The sequence below is a fragment of the Corythoichthys intestinalis genome, chromosome 4 (assembly GCF_030265065.1).
Source record: "Corythoichthys intestinalis isolate RoL2023-P3 chromosome 4, ASM3026506v1, whole genome shotgun sequence".
NCBI classification, from domain to species: domain Eukaryota; kingdom Metazoa; phylum Chordata; class Actinopteri; order Syngnathiformes; family Syngnathidae; genus Corythoichthys; species Corythoichthys intestinalis.
In genome coordinates, this window is record NC_080398.1 from 61263412 (window position 1) to 61281056 (window position 17645).

At 45.1% G+C, this 17645-nt stretch overlaps 1 protein-coding gene across 2 annotated transcripts in view; it reads right to left on the reverse strand.

Annotated features, from left to right (window-relative positions):
* Positions 1-441: 441 nt before the first annotated feature.
* The window catches only part of LOC130914209 (glutamate receptor ionotropic, kainate 2-like), a 284668-nt gene continuing 267464 nt past the window's right edge, over positions 442-17645 (reverse strand). For both annotated transcript variants that reach the window (XM_057833198.1, XM_057833197.1), the window contains one exon: positions 442-2515. In XM_057833198.1, the coding sequence (XP_057689181.1) occupies positions 2351-2515 (165 nt within the window). In that variant the 3' untranslated portion in view covers positions 442-2350. The remainder of the gene's footprint in view (positions 2516-17645) is intronic.

The following is a 17645-nucleotide window of genomic DNA, read 5'->3' on the forward strand; positions in this document are numbered from 1 at the left end:
CAACGTATTGAGATTAACTTTTGGTATTGACCAAATACTTATTTTCCACCATGATTTGCAAATAAATTCTTTAAAAATCAAACAATGTGATTTTCTGTTGTTTTCCCCCCACAATCTGTCTCTCATGGTTGAGGTTTACCCATATTGACAATTACAGGCCTCTCTAATATTTTCAAGTGGGAGAACTTGCACAATTAGTGGTTGACTAAATACTTATTTGCCCTACTGTACATAATGACATGTCAAATAGACAAATACAACTGAAATAACAAAAGTATTTTGGGGATATTCCAATTGATGACCTTTCTGTTCTTACCTCAATGACAACAGTAATTCAATACACCAAACCACAAAAGTTTTGGGATACTGTTCTCTGGAGTCATGAGACCAAACTGGAACTTTTTGAGCTAATGGATCAACGGTATGTGTGGAGGAGAAAGAATGATCCCTATAAAGAAAAGAACACCCTATCTACTGTGAAGCACAGTGTGGAGTCAGTTATGTTCGTGTTTTTCATGTTTGTTTGTTTTGCTTTTTCAGGTACAGGGAATCTTCAGCGCGTGCAAGGTATTACGAATTCAGTTCAATACCAGGAGATCTTGGATGAAAATGTTATGCAGTCATTGACAAAGCTGAGGCTTGGGTGAGGTTGGACCTTCCAACAGGACAATGATTCTAAGCATACCTCAACATCTACCACATCTTGGTTGCCAAAGAAGTGCTGGAAGATTCTGGAGTGGCCATCGCACTCACCAGACTTAAATCCCATTGAAAATCTCTGGTGATACTTGAAGGCAGTTGCAGAATGCAAGCCTAAAAATGTTAATAAACTGGAGGCCTTTGCCCATGAGGAATGGGCAAAGATACCTGTGGATATCTGCAAGAAACTCTTCACGTCTAACGGATGTTATTGTTGCAAAGGATGTTGTACTGAGAACTAAAGTTAGACATACATAAGGGGTTGAATATTTTGTCAATGAAGTAACACCAGAAAGGCCATAAATTGGAAAATTCCCAAAAATATTTTTGTTATTTTAGTTCTATTTGTCTATTTGACATGTCATTATTTAATGTGATTATGAACAAGATGAAAAATAAATGTCAAACTTGCAAAAACACTTATCTACTGTGGGGGTTGAATAAAGTTTGAACACAACTATACAATATATGCAAAATAGTAGCTTGCTATTTTGGCCTTCAACAATGCATCCTTTGATTATATAGTATTTCTGCATCCTTCCCACCCACTATATTTAAAGAATAAAATTGTGAATAATTGTAAACACAAACAAATGATTTCTATTGCCTGATTGTTATTTTTTTCTCAATTAACAGTATAAAACAAAATCAAAGCTTGAGGACCAGACACACACTGACAAAACTGACAGAAAAGACACTTTTATTAAATGCTTCATTAAGTGAGTCCACTTAAATCCGCTCACTTACAATGAGTTGCCACACCAACTGTTTAACAAGTTAAACGATGATTGACGCATGCAGCGCTTTGAAGTAAGCGTATCTGGCAAGATCAAACTTTAACCATCTGTCAATCATCGTTAACTTTAATAAGCAACTCCAGTGCACTGCCTGACCATGAAAAGTGGCATGAGCGAGAGATTACGTGATTAGCTCGAGACAGCTCTATAAAATATTGCATTTATTTATTTAAAAAATCTGCGGTTGACTGAGGGCGTGAAGTTTGAAGTGCGAAGTAGCGAGGGATCACTGTACATCAAAAATTCAAAGTTGATAAGAAACCACTATGCTATTTGGATGGTTGAATAAATGTTGATATTGTGTCATGGTTGAAAACACAACGTTGATTCAACGTACTTAGGCTTAGTGCTTTCTGTTCAAATTTTTAACTTTTATTCATTATTTCTTACCTAACATTTTTTAAATCTTGATTTATACATATTTTGCTATCTAGATATTCATGTTTAAGACAGACAAACAAACAAACCATTATTGTTTGTTCTGAGTCTCTCTTTGCAACCTGATATTATGGTACACATGTTAATGTTCCACTTTGCAGGCAGCTAAAGATTTTTCTTTTTTTCAAGCTTGAAAACACGACGTCCTTTACTTTGTGCCCTGTTATTGTGGTAAGAATAATTATTTGTGATTGCGGAAAATCCCCCTGGATTCAAGTTATTTCCATAGGAAATATTATTGAATCCAAGTGTATCTATAATAAGAATGTCGATGTCTTTGTCAATATAGTCTCAAGCATCTCCTGTGTTTGTGAAAAATAACCCACGTCCCATTCACCAATTTCCACTGCGATTCTCCCAAGTATTTCGACTTGCATTGTCATTGAAGAGGTGAGGGTGAGAAAGTGATTCCCATTTCATGCTATGGTCTCTTTCCCTGGCAGTCTGTGATCGTTGGAGGTGTGCGTGTTGATAACCGCCGCCGTTTTCACCTTGACGGGTGGCCGAGGCTTGTGTTTGAACCTGCGCTGAAACTTCAGTGACACCCTCAGTTCGTCTACCATGACACTGCAGAAGGACTTCTGCAGTTGGAAATAGAGGGGAAGAAAAAAAGTACATAATTGATTTCAGACTCTTGCTACCACTCCGAAGCGATGAGAAATCAATCTACAGTACATAATTAATTACTGTAAAAGCTAAGAATGCTAATATGTTGGGATCATTATATATATTTTTATTTTGGGTGGAGTTGGGAATGATTTGATGTGGATGGAGTGAATCATGTTTTTTCTTTTAACATTTCAGAACTGAACATTTTAGCAAGTAAGTATCACTACCAAACTACAATGCCAAACTAGGGCATAGCAAGGCTGTACCACTGGGCAGAAGGTTGGCAGGAACAGAAATTCATAAGGAAGTATATTTTTGTATATCTGTACTTAAAAGTACCACTTCATATTTGTACTTGAGTTTTAATTCACCACATTTTACAGCAAGTATCTGTACTTTTTACCCCACTACTTTTCAAATTGTTGACTACATAACGCACAGTGTTGTTAATAACGCGTTACTAAGTAACGCGTTACTGTAATCTGATTACTTCCTTTCAGTAAAGAGCAATCTAACACGTTCATTTTTCCAAGCCAGTAATCCGATTAGTTTCATTAGTGCGTTGCTATTTTGTTTTTGCCTCATAATGTATGTAGAATGAAGAATACTGTAGTCATGTACGAAGAGCATTTGAATAGAAAATATTGCTTTTGAGTTTGGGAGTGACATCATAATAATAATAATAATAATACATTTTATTTATAACGCACTTTACATTTGAAAACAAATCTCAAAGTGCACATCGCCAGAAAAAAATAAAATAAATAAAAAGACTAAGAATAAAAGAGGAAAAGCAAAACAGGCAGAAGCACAGATAAAATCAGATACCAATCAGATAAAAATAAGATAGTCAAATAAAATTAGCTAGAATAAGCTTTTTTAAAAAGGTGAGTTTTTAGTCCTTTTTTAAATGCATCCACCGTCTGCGGGGCTCTGAGGTGGTCTGGGAGGGCGTTCCACAGACGGGGAGCAGCAGCTGCAAAGGCCCTGTCGCCCATAGTCTTGAGCCGAGTCCTGGGCGGGAGTAGACGGTGCTGTTGGCCTGACCGGGTTCTAGCTGAATTATGTGATGTGAGGAGTTCGGTGAGGTAGGTGGGGGCTACACCGTGTAGACAGTGATGGGTGTGAAGGAGGATTTTGAATTCAATACGGAGGTGAACAGGGAGCCAGTGTAGGGTGTGAAGGATGGGGGTAATGTGCTCGTGTTTACGCACCCTCATCAGGACCCTGGCAGCGCTGTTTTGGACATACTGAAGCCTTTGTAGGCTCTTGCCAGGGATCCCGATGAGGAGTGCGTTACAATAGTCCAACCTGGAGGAGATAAAGGCATGGACGAGTCTCTCTGCAGCAGGACGGGAGAGAGATGGCCGGAGTTTGGCAATATTGCGGAGGTGAAAGAAGGAGGTTTTGCAAATGTAATTGATGTGATTGTTAAAGCTAAGATGGGGGTCAAATCTGACTCCCAAATTAGTCACAGAAGGGGAGAGGGAAAATTTGTGGCCGAAAAAGGAGACTGAGGAAATGGGGGCGGAACGGAGCTGGTGAGGAGTACCTATGTGAATAGCTTCTGTTTTGGAGCTGTTCAGCTGCAGGAAGTTTTCACTCATCCAGGCCTTTATCTCCTCCAGGCAGGAGTCAAGGTGAGAAACTGAGGAGGAGGGGGTGGAGGACGAAGTGACCTTGATATATAGCTGTGTGTCGTCAGCATAACAATGGAATTGTATTCCATGCCTGCTGACGACACGACCGAGGGGTAACATGTAAATGGTGAAGAGGGTTGGACCGAGCACAGAGCCCTGGGGGACTCCGCAGATGACAGTGTTAGGGCGGGATTTAGCATCCCCCAGGGCTACAAACTCGGTCCTTCCCGTGAGATATGAGTTAAACCACTGAAGGGCAGTGCCAGAGATTCCTATATAGTGTTGGAGGCGGTGAAGGAGGATGTGATGATCAACAGTATCAAATGCAGCAGAGAGGTCAAGAAGGATAAGGAGGGAAGTAGAACCGGAGTCGGAGGTCATCAGAAGGTCATTTGTGACTCTGATGAGCGCTGTCTCGGTGCTGTGGGATGGACGAAAACCAGATTGGAATTTTTCATATAAACTGTTTGATTTCAGGTGGTTGTGAAGTTGGATGGATACAATTTTTTCAAGAATTTTGGAAATGAAGGGGAGATCGGAGATCGGTCTATAATTTGACAGAGGATCTGGATGAAGAGTGGCTTTTTTGGGGAGGGGCTTGATGATAGCTGTTTTGAGGGTGGCCGGAACATACCCGGTTTGAAGAGAAAGATTGATAATTGTTGTTATTAAGTGACTGACGGAGTGACAGTGGGCTTTAAGCAGAGGGGAAGGGAAGGGGTCTAGGGAGCAAATGGATGGTTTGGATTTACTGATGACCTTCTCGACCTCCTGCTGCACTGTGGGGGAAAAGTGAGACAGATCGTGGGTGACGGGTGCAATGTCACATAATGTGACAGAACTGTAAGTGTGGGGGAAAGACGCGCGAATATTGTGTATTTTGGAAGTGAAGAAGTCCATGAATTTGTTGCACTGTGAGGCTGTCTGGTTGTGGTGTGCTGTAGTTTGAGGTTTGAGGAGGTGTTTGACGGTGGTGAAGAGTTGTTTGGAATTACCTGGGTTACTGTTAATAATGTTGGAGTAGTGTGCTAACCGGGCCTTGGAGAGTTCTTTGGCATATTTCCGTTGATGTTCCCGGTAGGCCAACTTATGCACCAACAGCCCTGATGTAACATAGGCCCGCTCCAGGACTCGGCCAGTCCTTTTTAGTGATCTCAGCTCCCCTGTGAACCAGGGAGCTGAACGGGTGAAGGTGACTGTCCGGTTTTTTAGTGGTGCATGAGTGTCAAGGATAGACAGGAGATTGTGGTTGTAATAATCCATGAGTCCAGTGACTGATGTATTTGGAGGAGGAGAAAGGAGCTGCAGGTGCTGACTGAGGGATGTGGAGTCGATATCCTTGAAATTCTTGAAGGATATATGACGATGTTGTTTGGTGAGGGGGGCAGAGAGAGGGATTTTGAAGGTGACTGCATGGTGGTCAGAAATGCCAATGTCCTGGATGTGAAGATCTGAAATGTGAATGGAATCTGTAATGACTAAGTCCAGAGTGTGGCCCTTGGTGTGGGTGGGACCATCAACAGATTGGTGGAGATTGAGACAGTCCAGAACCTGTTTGAATTCTGTAGCCAGTCGACAGGAAAGTGAGTCCATGTGAATGTTGAAATCGCCCAGTACCAGTATGTTAGAGTGTGTGGTGCAGAGTGAAATGAGAAAATCATGAACTTCAGAGAGGAATGATGGATGTGATTTTGGGGGGCGATAAATAACTGCTATGGTTGCAGAAGTGGTGTGATGAGAACTGATGTGTTTACAGCTGAATACCAGGTGTTCAAAAGTGTTGACGTGTGGGACGGACAGTAATGATGTTTGGATGGTGCTATGGTGAAATACAGCAAGGCCACCCCCCCGGCCAGTGGTGCGGGCCTTACTGAGGTAGTTATATCCAGGGGGGCAAGCCTCATTGAGGGCAGAATAAACATCAGGCTGCTGCCAGGTCTCAGTAAGACAGAGAATGTCTATTTTCTTGTCTGTGATATGATCTTGGATGAGTCCAGCTTTGTTAGACAGTGATTGCACATTGAGTAGTTCCAGTGTGGAATGGCTTGTAGAGTCCGGTCCAGTTAGTCGGCGTAGGACGCTGTGATCCACTCCGGATTTTCTCGCCGTCGAGCCGCACGAACCCCCACCTCCAGCATTCGAAGCGATGGCGCGCACTGCCGACCAGAGGGATGTAATTTGTCCGGCATGGTCACCGAGATTTGACAAAACAAACCGGTGACCGGATCCTCAATGGATGTAGCGGGGTCGGCATGGCAGATGGAACTCATCAGAAGAGGTGCCGGTTTGACGGGAGCTCTGAAGTGGCGCAGAGACGACGGAGGAGTGGCCAGGAGCACCGGTGTTAGCCATTAGCCAGGATCCCGGCGAACGACGATGGATGACAGCCGCACAGCCGAGGACGATCGCGAGCCCCCACAAAGACGGCAGTCCACCCCCAGACATACCTCACGTTTTCTCATCGGGGAAAAAAACGGGTCACGTGTATTACCATGCTGTTTGAGCGCTGTCTGCCACGGCGGTCAACAACATAGCCTCGCTTCCTCGTCAGAATGCTAACAGTGAAAGGCAGGATATATACCGCAAATGGCTGACTTTGCTCACTGGAAATACAGCCATTATTTCACATTTCTGTCCAGTAAAGATGACAAAAATATCTCCGTACGTTGCAAACTTTGCGCTGGCTGAAAAAGACTGTCGGCAGCTAAAAACTACATCCAATTCAACCAGGAAGCACTTGGAATTACAGCACAATGCAAAAAACTCAAAACAAAGCCTACAGGTACTAAGACAGCCAGCACTTCTACAGTTTGTAGCCACCCTTTATACACATTTTATTGTTAGTGTTTGTAACCATAGGCGGAGTTTTACTTTTGTGGGACTGGGGGCAAAGCATATTGATGACTCTGAAACAAAAGTCAAAAGTTTGGACACAACTCATCATTTTTGCGTTTTATATATTTTCACTACTGTTGTAAATCCTCTCTGAATACATCAAAACTATGAACGAACATGTGGAATGGCAAAAAAAAAGTGAAATATCTGAAAACAGGTTTTATATTCTACATCCTTCAAAGTGTCCACCTTTGAAGTGTCGCTAAACTTATATACTGTATATTTACATATACAGTATATAAAACTGTTCAAGCCCAGTTGTTGTTGGTTGCGTTTGAAAGCTTAGGTTTACAGAAATTCTAAATATCCATCTTGCCTCCACTGGTGTAGTTTTGGCTCAGCAAAGCAAAAGATATGCTAGTCACACGATCTGCTCGAAAAATGATTTTGACCCACTGTGAAATACGTTGTAGGATTCTTGTTCATTTCATTCATTTTTGTTGTTTGTTTATTGCTTTACAACTACAGCAACACGAGTACAGGCAAGATTAAGCAGGTGAACAAGGTATTGATGAATAAAAACCACCACTCTCTTGTACAGTAGGTGGCGGTATGCACCTGATAGCTTAATGGTGGACTGCAAGCAACTAGGTTTTTGAGCTTATTAAGCTTCTGTTTGAAGTGCAGTCACTTGTAAATTGTATAGCAAGTATTTTATTTTTTTCTTAAATACTTGTACTATTCAGTTATTTTTTTTGCACCTGTATTTGTACTTTTACTTAAGTACAAAAAGTGAGTATTTCATCCACCACTGGTACTTTCATTCAAAATGTGTAAAATTGTAGAATGCTGAAAAGTATTGAAGGAAAATACCATTTACTAATCAGTACTAACATTTGAAAAGAATGAAACAATAAATGAATTTGTGTCGTCCTAGAGACACCAAAGTGCTGACTCAGTAGACTTTCCCTTTGGTGACTTCGCTGACTGAGCTTGTCCACTTCAATATGTAAAATACCCGCGTGTCTTTGTTGACACTTTGGACATGTCATACATTTACAGCAGTCCTTACTTGTGTGTTCTATTCACAGACACCCATAACACAAGTCTCTTCCTTTGAGGAACTCAACTTTCTCCTTGTTAGTTATTTGTTTACACGAGCGAGACATTGACTCTCTGATCCACACCACCAGGATATACAGCGGGAACATCGGAATGTCATGCAGACTGGAGAAAAGTAGCCAAATGGTGACAAAGACAGGGATGGTAGTCCAAACAGAGGGGTTTGCACTCCCAGAGGTACCTTGGAATACCACGGGTAAATGGTAACCAAGAAGAGGCCACAAGTAAAGCTGCAACAGTAGAGTATCTGCAACGAGTAAGACAGGTCTTGAGAACTCAGCTCAATAGCAAGAACAACACTCCAAATGCAGTACCCAGAGGCTATACGCTAAGCGCAAGAAGGGGTTGCCAAGGATTAGCGAGCATCAAGATCACTATCCAAGACAAAATATCTAAGCTCCACGAATACATCACGATGATGGCCCCAAGAGATGAAGCACGTTGTGAATGGCTCAGCCACTGGGGTCAAATGACAATATGATGGAAGCCGAGACATCGGTTTGGGGCAAATTTCAATGATTCATTCAAAACAAGGTTTAACCAACATAATATACAGTGAATGTGTGTGTCTGGGTGTAGAGTCAGTGGTGTCTGCAAAGTGTGGGTGCAAATGGATATTTATGTCAGCAAAGTGTGAATATCTAACTTAAGTCCAACACCACCAAGGAACAACCACCAACAGAACCGAACAACCACCAACAGTACCTGAAGTGGAGAGTAGAGAGAATGATTGGCAGGGAACCCAGGTCTTTTAAGCCCAGGTGCCCTCAATCAAACGACTTGGCGTCTGCCTGGTGGGGAGCCACCTACAACAGGCAGGGGAGGGCTGTGACACTGGAAACCATAACTGGTAAAGGAGAAGATGGCGGAACCAATAATGAGAGGAAAAACCCCTGCATGGGATGTACCACTGACAGATAACTGAAGTGGCAGATATGAACAAGTCCTACCAATGGTTAGAGAGGTTTGGACTGTAAGACAGCAAAATCGGTGCTAATCATGGCAGGACAGGAGCAGGCCTTGAGCACTAGAGCAATACAGGCCCAGATATACCACACAAGGAGTTGATCTCAGGTGCAGGGTGTACAAAGAGGCCCCTGAATCAGTCAGTTAAGCTCAGCAAAATAACATGTCACGACGCCTCCAGACGGGAAAAACGGGAACTGGTATGACACTGACGTCTCCACGAGACCAGTTCATCTGTAAATTGAAACAGAATGGTAATGTTGCCACACCTTTGTATTATATTAGAATGTGCATTGGCTGGGGGACTGATATTTCCGCTATCGTGGGCACTCTCAGGGAAAGGAAACTATCAGCCAGAATTCTGTACTTGTCATTTACAATGTCTCTCGAATCAATACACTGGGATTAAATTACTGTATCAGGTCTGCGAGTCTCATTTGTTGAATCCATTATTGATTAGTAAATACTCCTGGCAATTAACGAATGCAGCAATAATGATAAATAATATAGTTCCCCTTGACCTCTACTCAGGTCTTGTGGGCCTTGGAGGGCACAATTTCTTACAATAGGTGACTCCTGGCGTGGCCGTGGGGGGGAGGCCCGGTTGCGGGCTCTGCGCGCTTTGACGGTAATATTTGGCCGGCCACCTGTCACAAAGGTAAGGGAGAAACCTTTTATAAATTCACCTGATTTTATGTTTGTTCAAATGTAAAATATTGTTACGGTCCGTGACTGCGGAATGCAAGACTGAACCCAAGAGCAGACAACAATAGAGGGGATGCACGCAAAGGTTTATTAGTACAAACAAAACAAACGCGATCGCGGAAAAAGGGGGAATAACAAAAAGGGTCCGTGACAAAAGGTCACCGGGGATCGAATAACACTGAACTAAACGGTGGGCAGATTGCCAATAAATATCAATACCTGCACGAGGTAAAGGAATCGCAGAACAAAAACAGCTGACGAACAAGCTAGCAAGTGGTACAAATGGGCCTCGAAGGTACAAGTGTCGAATGGCAATCAGCAAGTAAAATATCTCGGCACCCTTGCTTGGGTTGCCTGTCTTTAAATACGCAGCTGATGAGCACTGGAAGCACCTGCATCCAGGGAAACACCACCCACACTCTGAAATCAGATAATTGACAAGGAGTCAAATGACAGTAACCCCCCAGCCCCCACGAAACAGGCACCCCTTGGCGACCCACCTGGCTTCGTGGGACAGCGAGCATTAACGTCACAGATGACCAAGGGATCCAGGAGTGGGGAACCCATTGGTGTTCCTCAGGACCGTAGCCCTCCCAGTCGACCAGATCCTAAACCTCCTGCCCCTCCTCCTGGAGTCTAAAATTGTCTTAACAGTGTAGACTGGTTCACCGTCGATCAGGCGCAGAGGCGGTGGATGGACTTCCGGAGGGCATAGCGGGCTGGAGGAGACTGGCTGTAGCAGGGAGACATGGAACACTGGGTGGATACCGAGGGAATCCGGGAGCGTGAGCCTCACGGCCGCAGGGTTGCCCACCTTCTCCACCTCGAATGGACCAGTGAAACGGGGACCAAACTTCTTGGAGACCCCGGCAAGGTTCAAGTCTTTTGTAGACAGCCAGACTTTCTGGGCCGGCCTCAGGTAATGGTCGGCCAACATCTGGTTGCATGCTGCTGTCCTTGAAAGAACTGCACGAGCGCTCCGCCGGACCAGGTGTGCCCGCTGCAGGTGTTGTTGCACCGAGGGTACGGAGACGCCTGACTCCTTGGAAGGGAACACAGGAGGCAGGTAGCCGTATGTCGTTTTAAAAGGTGACATACCTGTGGCTGTGCTGACAAGCGCTTTATGGGCATATTCCACCCATGGGATGTGTGATGATCAAGATAATGGGTGCTAGTGGCAGACACACCGAAGAGCTGCTGCAAGGTCTTGGTTGGCCTGCTTCGTCTGGTCGTTGGTCTGAGGGTGGTAGCCCGATGACAACCTTGCTGAAGCCCCCATGGCCTTGCAGAACACCTTCCACACTATGGATACAAACTGAGGGCCCCTGTCGAACACCAGGTCAGTGGGAATGCCGTGAATGCAGAAGACATGACTACGAGGTAGTTTGCAGTTTCCAGAGATGATGGCAGCTCTGGGAGCGGAATGAAGTGAGCAATCTTTGAGAACCTGACCACGACCGTCAGCACCACCGTGTTTCCCTGCAACCTGGGAAGGCATGAGAAAAAATCCACAACGATGTGAGACCATGGACGGGTTGGAACTGGCAGCAGGTGTAGGAGACCAGCGGGGGCACAATGTGACAACTTGTTGCGGGCACATACTGAGCAAGCCCGGACAAACTCTCGAATGTCGTCGTTCATTCCAGGCCACCGGAACTTCTGAGAGATTAAGAACTGTGTCCTGGAAGTTCCTAGATGGCATGCCACCTTTGAGGCTTGACCCCATTTCAGTACTTCCGATCTTTGTTCTTGAGGAACGAATAACTTGCCCTTGGGGAACCCCACCGAATGTTCACACCTTGTAGGGAGTTGGCAACCTTCCTCTCCACCTCCCACTTAAGCGCTCCCACTACACGGACCTCGGGCACAGTGGGCTCAGGAATAGACTCGTGTAGGGCTGGGCTGAAGATCCTGGATAATGCGTCTGTCCTAGTGTTGCAAGAGCCAGGGCGGTATGTGATGGTGTAGTTGAAACGTGTGAGGAAAAGAGCCCATCGCGCTTGACGGGGATTCAGTCTTTGGGCTGCCCTGATGTATGCAAGGTCCTTGTGGTCCGTGAAGATCTCGAAAGGCTCTGGCGTCCCCTCCAACCAATGCCTCCACACCTGCAGGGCCAGAACGATCGCTAGCAGCTCTCTGTTACCAACATCATAGTTTCGTTCAGCGGGACTGAGGCGACGCGAGAAAAAGGCACAGGGGTGAGCCCTCTGGTCGACTGGAGAACGCAGAGATAGAACAGCCCCCAATCCTGAATCCGAGGCATCCACTTCTACGATAAAAGGTCCATCTGTATTAGGGTGACCTGGGCAAGATGGCTTCCGCTGGCCGCATGGGGATTCACTGGAAAGGAAGCGACCCGATCACCAGGTTCACTGCAGTAAAGGCAGAGCCGCTCCAGCATGCCTCGGTTGCGTTCCTCAGTTTCGAGTCTCTTCCTGCCGAGCTGCATCGCCTTCTCGTCTGTTGTTGGCTGCCCCTTCAAGCCAGGCGGGGGAAGAGGAGCCGGATGGGAGACCACTGTGGCAGCTGACGAAGATCTCCCGCCGCACGAATTCGCCGATTTGCCGCGCCCCTCCGCAGCTCTCGGATCAACGGATCAACAAAAAAATTAATTTTTCCAAGTCTCTTGCTTGGTCGCGAGCAGCCAGTTCGTCCTTCACCTTGGGTGTAACCCCCTTCGAAAAATGCTACGCAATGCCGCGTCATCAAAGCCACTCTCAACGGCCAATATGCAGAAGGAAATGAAGTAGTCCGCAACTGACTGCTTGCCTTGCAAAAAAAATCGAGTAAGCGATTGCCAGTCTCCTTTCCGCTAATGTGGTGGTCAAAAACTCTTCTCATGTCATTAATGAAAGCAGGAAAGGTGACGCGAACGTCCGGGTACTGGTTGCTGTTCGCCATGGACCATGCTGCTGTCTTACCAGTAGGAGGCGCATGACAAACGCAACACGGGACCTATCAGTGGAATATGTGAGGAGTTGTTGGGCGAAAACTAAGGAACACTGGTGCAAAAACTGCCCACACAAGCTGGGTTCCCCACTGTAGCGTGGTGGGTGTGGAATATTGGAAGCATGGGGAGGCGGTGTGGCGAGAGGGACATGCACGGAAGCCGCGACGACGGGAGAAACGGGACTATGAGCGCATACCTGGTCAACCAGTTCCTCAAGAGAACATATGGTAGCGGTAAGTCTTGAAAACGCCGACCTGAACTCATGGAGCACGTGCTCGTGCGGGTTAACGTGCGCCTTTGTGTTTGAAAGCACATGGGCTAAGGGCTCGCTGTCTGCGGGGTTCATCATGGCCGAGAATGCGGAATGCAAGACTGAACCCAAGAGCAGACAACAATAGAGGGGATGCGCACAAGGGTTTATTAATACAAACAAAATAAACACGCGATCGCGGAATAAGGGGGAATAACAAAAAAGGCTCCGTGACAAGAGTTCAACGGGGATCGAATAACACTGAACTAAATGGTGGGCAGAGCGCCAATAAGATAACAAAAGAACACATTCAATACCTCCACCTCCAGGTAGAGGAATCGCAGAACAAAAACAGCTGACGAACAAGCTAGCAAATAGTACAAATGGGCCTCGAAGGTACAAGTGTCGAATGGCGATCAGCAAGTAAAATATCTCGGCACCCCTGCTTGGGTTGCCTGCATTTAAATACGCAGCTGATGAGCATTGGAAGCACCTGCATCCAGGGAAACACCGCCCACACTCTGAAATGAGATAATTGACAAGGAGCCAAATGTGACAAATATTGCAGCTGAGTGCATGAGTCATCGTCTGGATTTACTTATGCTCCGGAGATATTGTGAATGCTTTTTTACTTTTACTTTTGCATTACTGGAACGGGTAACGAGAAGGAAAGCACTCTGTATATTTTAGAATTTACGGTGTGGCACACAGACTGGCGTTAACCTCCTCACAGTTGGGATACAGCTCCTATTCCAGTCTCTCCCAATAGTAAAATTTCCCTATGCTCTGGCCGTTAATTAGGATTCACTGGTCCTGATATCACATTGGCATCCGTCTGAGAAAGGGAATTGAAGGGAGTGACTCCTGGAGAGTCAAGTTGACCTTCGGCCTAGTCATTGGTTTGTAACTCCCAATAAGCAGTGACCGTTCTCTATATAGCTGAGGAGGGTTTCGGGTTGCCAAGACTATCTTTTAAGTAGCCTACGGCTTCGCTGAGTGTTGGTTGCGCCATATAAGTAGGTCTCCTGGCCGATGTATAGCGCGCTGGGACGAGGCACCACTTTTGTCTCATTTGTCGGTGTAGTTTGCCTGTTTCTGTTCCATTGGCACACGCTGTTGGTTTGTCTTGCATCGTAAATCTGCTTAAGTGTCCTGAGGCGCGTAGTTGCGGTTCAGTGTGTTTTGACCGTTTTAGTGTGGCTGGACGACCTTCACCGTCCGCTTCATGTCCGCCTCATGTTGTGTGTATCATTTTGTGACACCATCAGTGTCGCTGATTTCGGATGATAGATTGCGCTTTTTTTTCTTCCTTTTTTGCCTTTGTTATTTGGCTCTCTTGCTGTTATTTGCTCCTTGATTGTCCCCAGCTTAGCTGCGGTCAAGTGTGGGTGTGTACCATAACCAAGTAGCCGGTATAGTGTACAGAAACATCTGTGCAGATTATGGACTAGAGACCCCTTGACTGCGTTTGGAACATCTCCCAAGTTGGTGGAAAATGAGAGTGCTAAGATCCTGTGGGACTTCCGGATACAGACTGATAAGATGATGCGGCCAACCAACTGGACATCGTAATCAAGGATAAGCAGCAGAGGACAGCCGTTGTGATCGATGTAACCATCCCCAACGATGGCAATATCAGGAAAAAGGAACATGAGAACCTAGAGCAATACCAAGGGCTCAAGGAAGAGATGGAGAGAGCCTGGAAGGTGAGCAACAGTGGTGCCCGTAGTCATAGGAGCACTGGGGGCTGTGTCCCCCACACTGGATATATAAAGATACTGCGCAGGATCCTCAAGCTCCCAGGCCTCTAGTAGAGGGCCCGAGCTTGAGATGAACAGCTACCCACCCTACAAGTGGGAGGGAAGAATTATGTGTATATATACTGTATATATATATATATATAGTAAGTATATAATATATAAGTGTTAACGAGCAGTTGGACAGGTGTACCTAATAAAGTGGCCGGTGAGTGTGTGTACATATATATATATATATATGTAGAGAGAGAGAGAGAGAGAAGAAACATATTTTCATATAATCATGAAAAAATATACGTATCCACTCATTGCTATTCTTTTTAAGTCTTTAGGCTTGTTCGCAAAGTGCCTGTACTCCTTTCTGTGAGAATTTGAATCTTCATACAAATATGATAAGGGTGACGTAGGAATTTATTGTTTATACTTTGCATTTTTCCACTGTGTACAGATGGGCAGCAAATACCCACGAGTGAGTCTGAAAGAGAGCCCTTACGAGGTTAATTTGTGGGCTGACATACAGTAAGTCTGACAATTCAAATATGCATAATAAAAAGTGTATATTGAGGGTGGTTGGAACCAAACCTTCTTAAAGGTATTATGGTGCACTTGAGCCAGTTGCTCTGCATCCTCCATGATAACTCCTTGTGTTTGGAGGCTGCCCTCGACGACATGGAGCCATCGGCTACAGGGCTTCCCTCGTGATCGTCTCCAGCCTGCTGCCCTTGGGTCAAACTGGAGGATGGCCAGTGTCGGATAGTCTGGAGGCAGGCGAAGGACATGGCCGAACCAGCGGGTGCGACATTTTGCAACCAAGGAAGATGCTCGGGGCTGGTGCGTGCGGACTCTAATCACTTCATTGGAAACTCGCTGGGGCCACCTGTTGTCCTCGAGGGTTCTGAAAGCCCTGCTTTCAAAGCCAATCGATTCTTGCAGCAAGAATGTGGTTCAGGGGCCATGTTTCTGAGGCACAAAGCAGGATGGAGAATATGGCAGTGTTGTAAATCAGGAGCTTCGTCTTGCGTGAAATGATCTGGTGCCGCCATAGTGGTTTCCAGAGATACTGCTGGAATAATCTCTGGTTTTAGGTCCCTGTTATCCGTCACCATGGACCCCAGACACACAAAGTCCTTGCCCGGTTCTACGATGTCGCTACCGATACGAATATGGGTCGGATCTGGTCCATCACCAACATATTTGAATTTGGTTTTGGTCCAGCTCACTTCGAGGCGTGTATTGCCTTTTCACTGTAAATGCCCAGAGCGTCTCTCAGTTGACTGTAGGTTGTACTGAGCAGGATGGTGTCATCGGCGTACTCCAGGTCAGTCAGGTGGTAGTTGCCAAAGGACACTCCGGGGACACACTCGCAGACCCTGGACATTAGATGGTCGATGATGCAGTTGAAAAGGACAGGAGCAGCCACGCACCCTGGCGGATGTCACTAGAGATGTTAAACCAGTCGGTGTCAATGCCGTTAATACGGACACAGCTCACTGCAATTGCTGTAGAGCAGCTTGGACAGGGCGATGATCTTGGATGGTGCTCCCAGGGCTTGGAGGATGTTCCACAGTGAGGAGTGGCATACAGTGTCAAAGGCGGAATGCATGGGTCTTCTCTATCAGGAGACGAACAACGGAGACGTAATAATAATACTGTATATTGCTAAAAAAAAAAAAAAAAAAAAAAAAAAAACTAGCCCCGACATTGGCCCTGGCTCCCTTGTAAGTCAATCAAAAGAGAAAAATAATTGTGAAAACGATGAGGATGACGAATGCAGGATTTGCAGACCTTTTTTATGAGAACACAATCAACCAACCGCAATTGACTTGTCGATCATGATCAATGTATTGGGCACTCCTGAGGTACATTATAAGGTTTCCTTATAAATCAAACCACACGGATAAATTGAATTGGCCACAAAATTTTAATTTATCAAGAGTTATCTGTTCACACTTTGTACATACAACCATAATAACATGAAAGCATCATGTCTTGCAAAAAAAAAACAAAAAAAAACTGCTGATTAACTGGCCTACACTATCAAATGTCTTTATCGGCTGTTCATTTACCCCCCCCCCCCCACTCCACCATCTGTAAATTAAATGGCATAGTGTTTTGCCAGTAAAAGCCATGCAGGCTGCAGGTTTTGTAGTTCTCCCAATCTACTCAGGCTCAGGGGACATATTCCTATTAAACCTGCCTGCTGGTGGCATCTTGGATTGATGGTGGCAGTTTTGGGTCATTGGATTAAAGCGTTTTTATGACGCTCAACAATCAGCAGCTGTGCCACAGCTTTGTGGACAATGGCTACGTTAAGACTGTAGGTCTTAATGCACAAATCTGATTTTTTGTCATATCAGATTTTTTTTTGTGTGTGACTCTTCAACCCTCCCTTTTTCCTTTGAGCCTGTTCAAGTATTACGCATGCACACTAGCTTGTGTCCACCACGCGCTGAGAATACTGACCCACATTCACGGATGCATGAAAACAAATGACAGCAGCCTACTAATGCTGTTTCTGTTATTCTCGGGTGACTAATTTGATTTTAAAAAAAGAGGGTACAATAACAGATTTAAATGATCCTTGCTCTTTACCATAAGTAGCCTTATTATTTTAATATGTGTAAACTTTATATGTATGGATAAAACATACACGCATTCATACGGTCAGTTTGCAGTCTCTCAGCCATTAAAGCAATATTGAAATACTAGGCTACCTTAAAAAGGTACCCTGAGCACTTGGAAGCTAGCTTGTTAGTATTACGCGACGTTCAGACTGGTCACGTATTTTCGCAATGCTGTTTTGTGTTCACACCAACCTTAACGTCGCCAAAAATTGAAGTCCGTGTACCCCGAACAACTTCCGGTGCACGTAATATA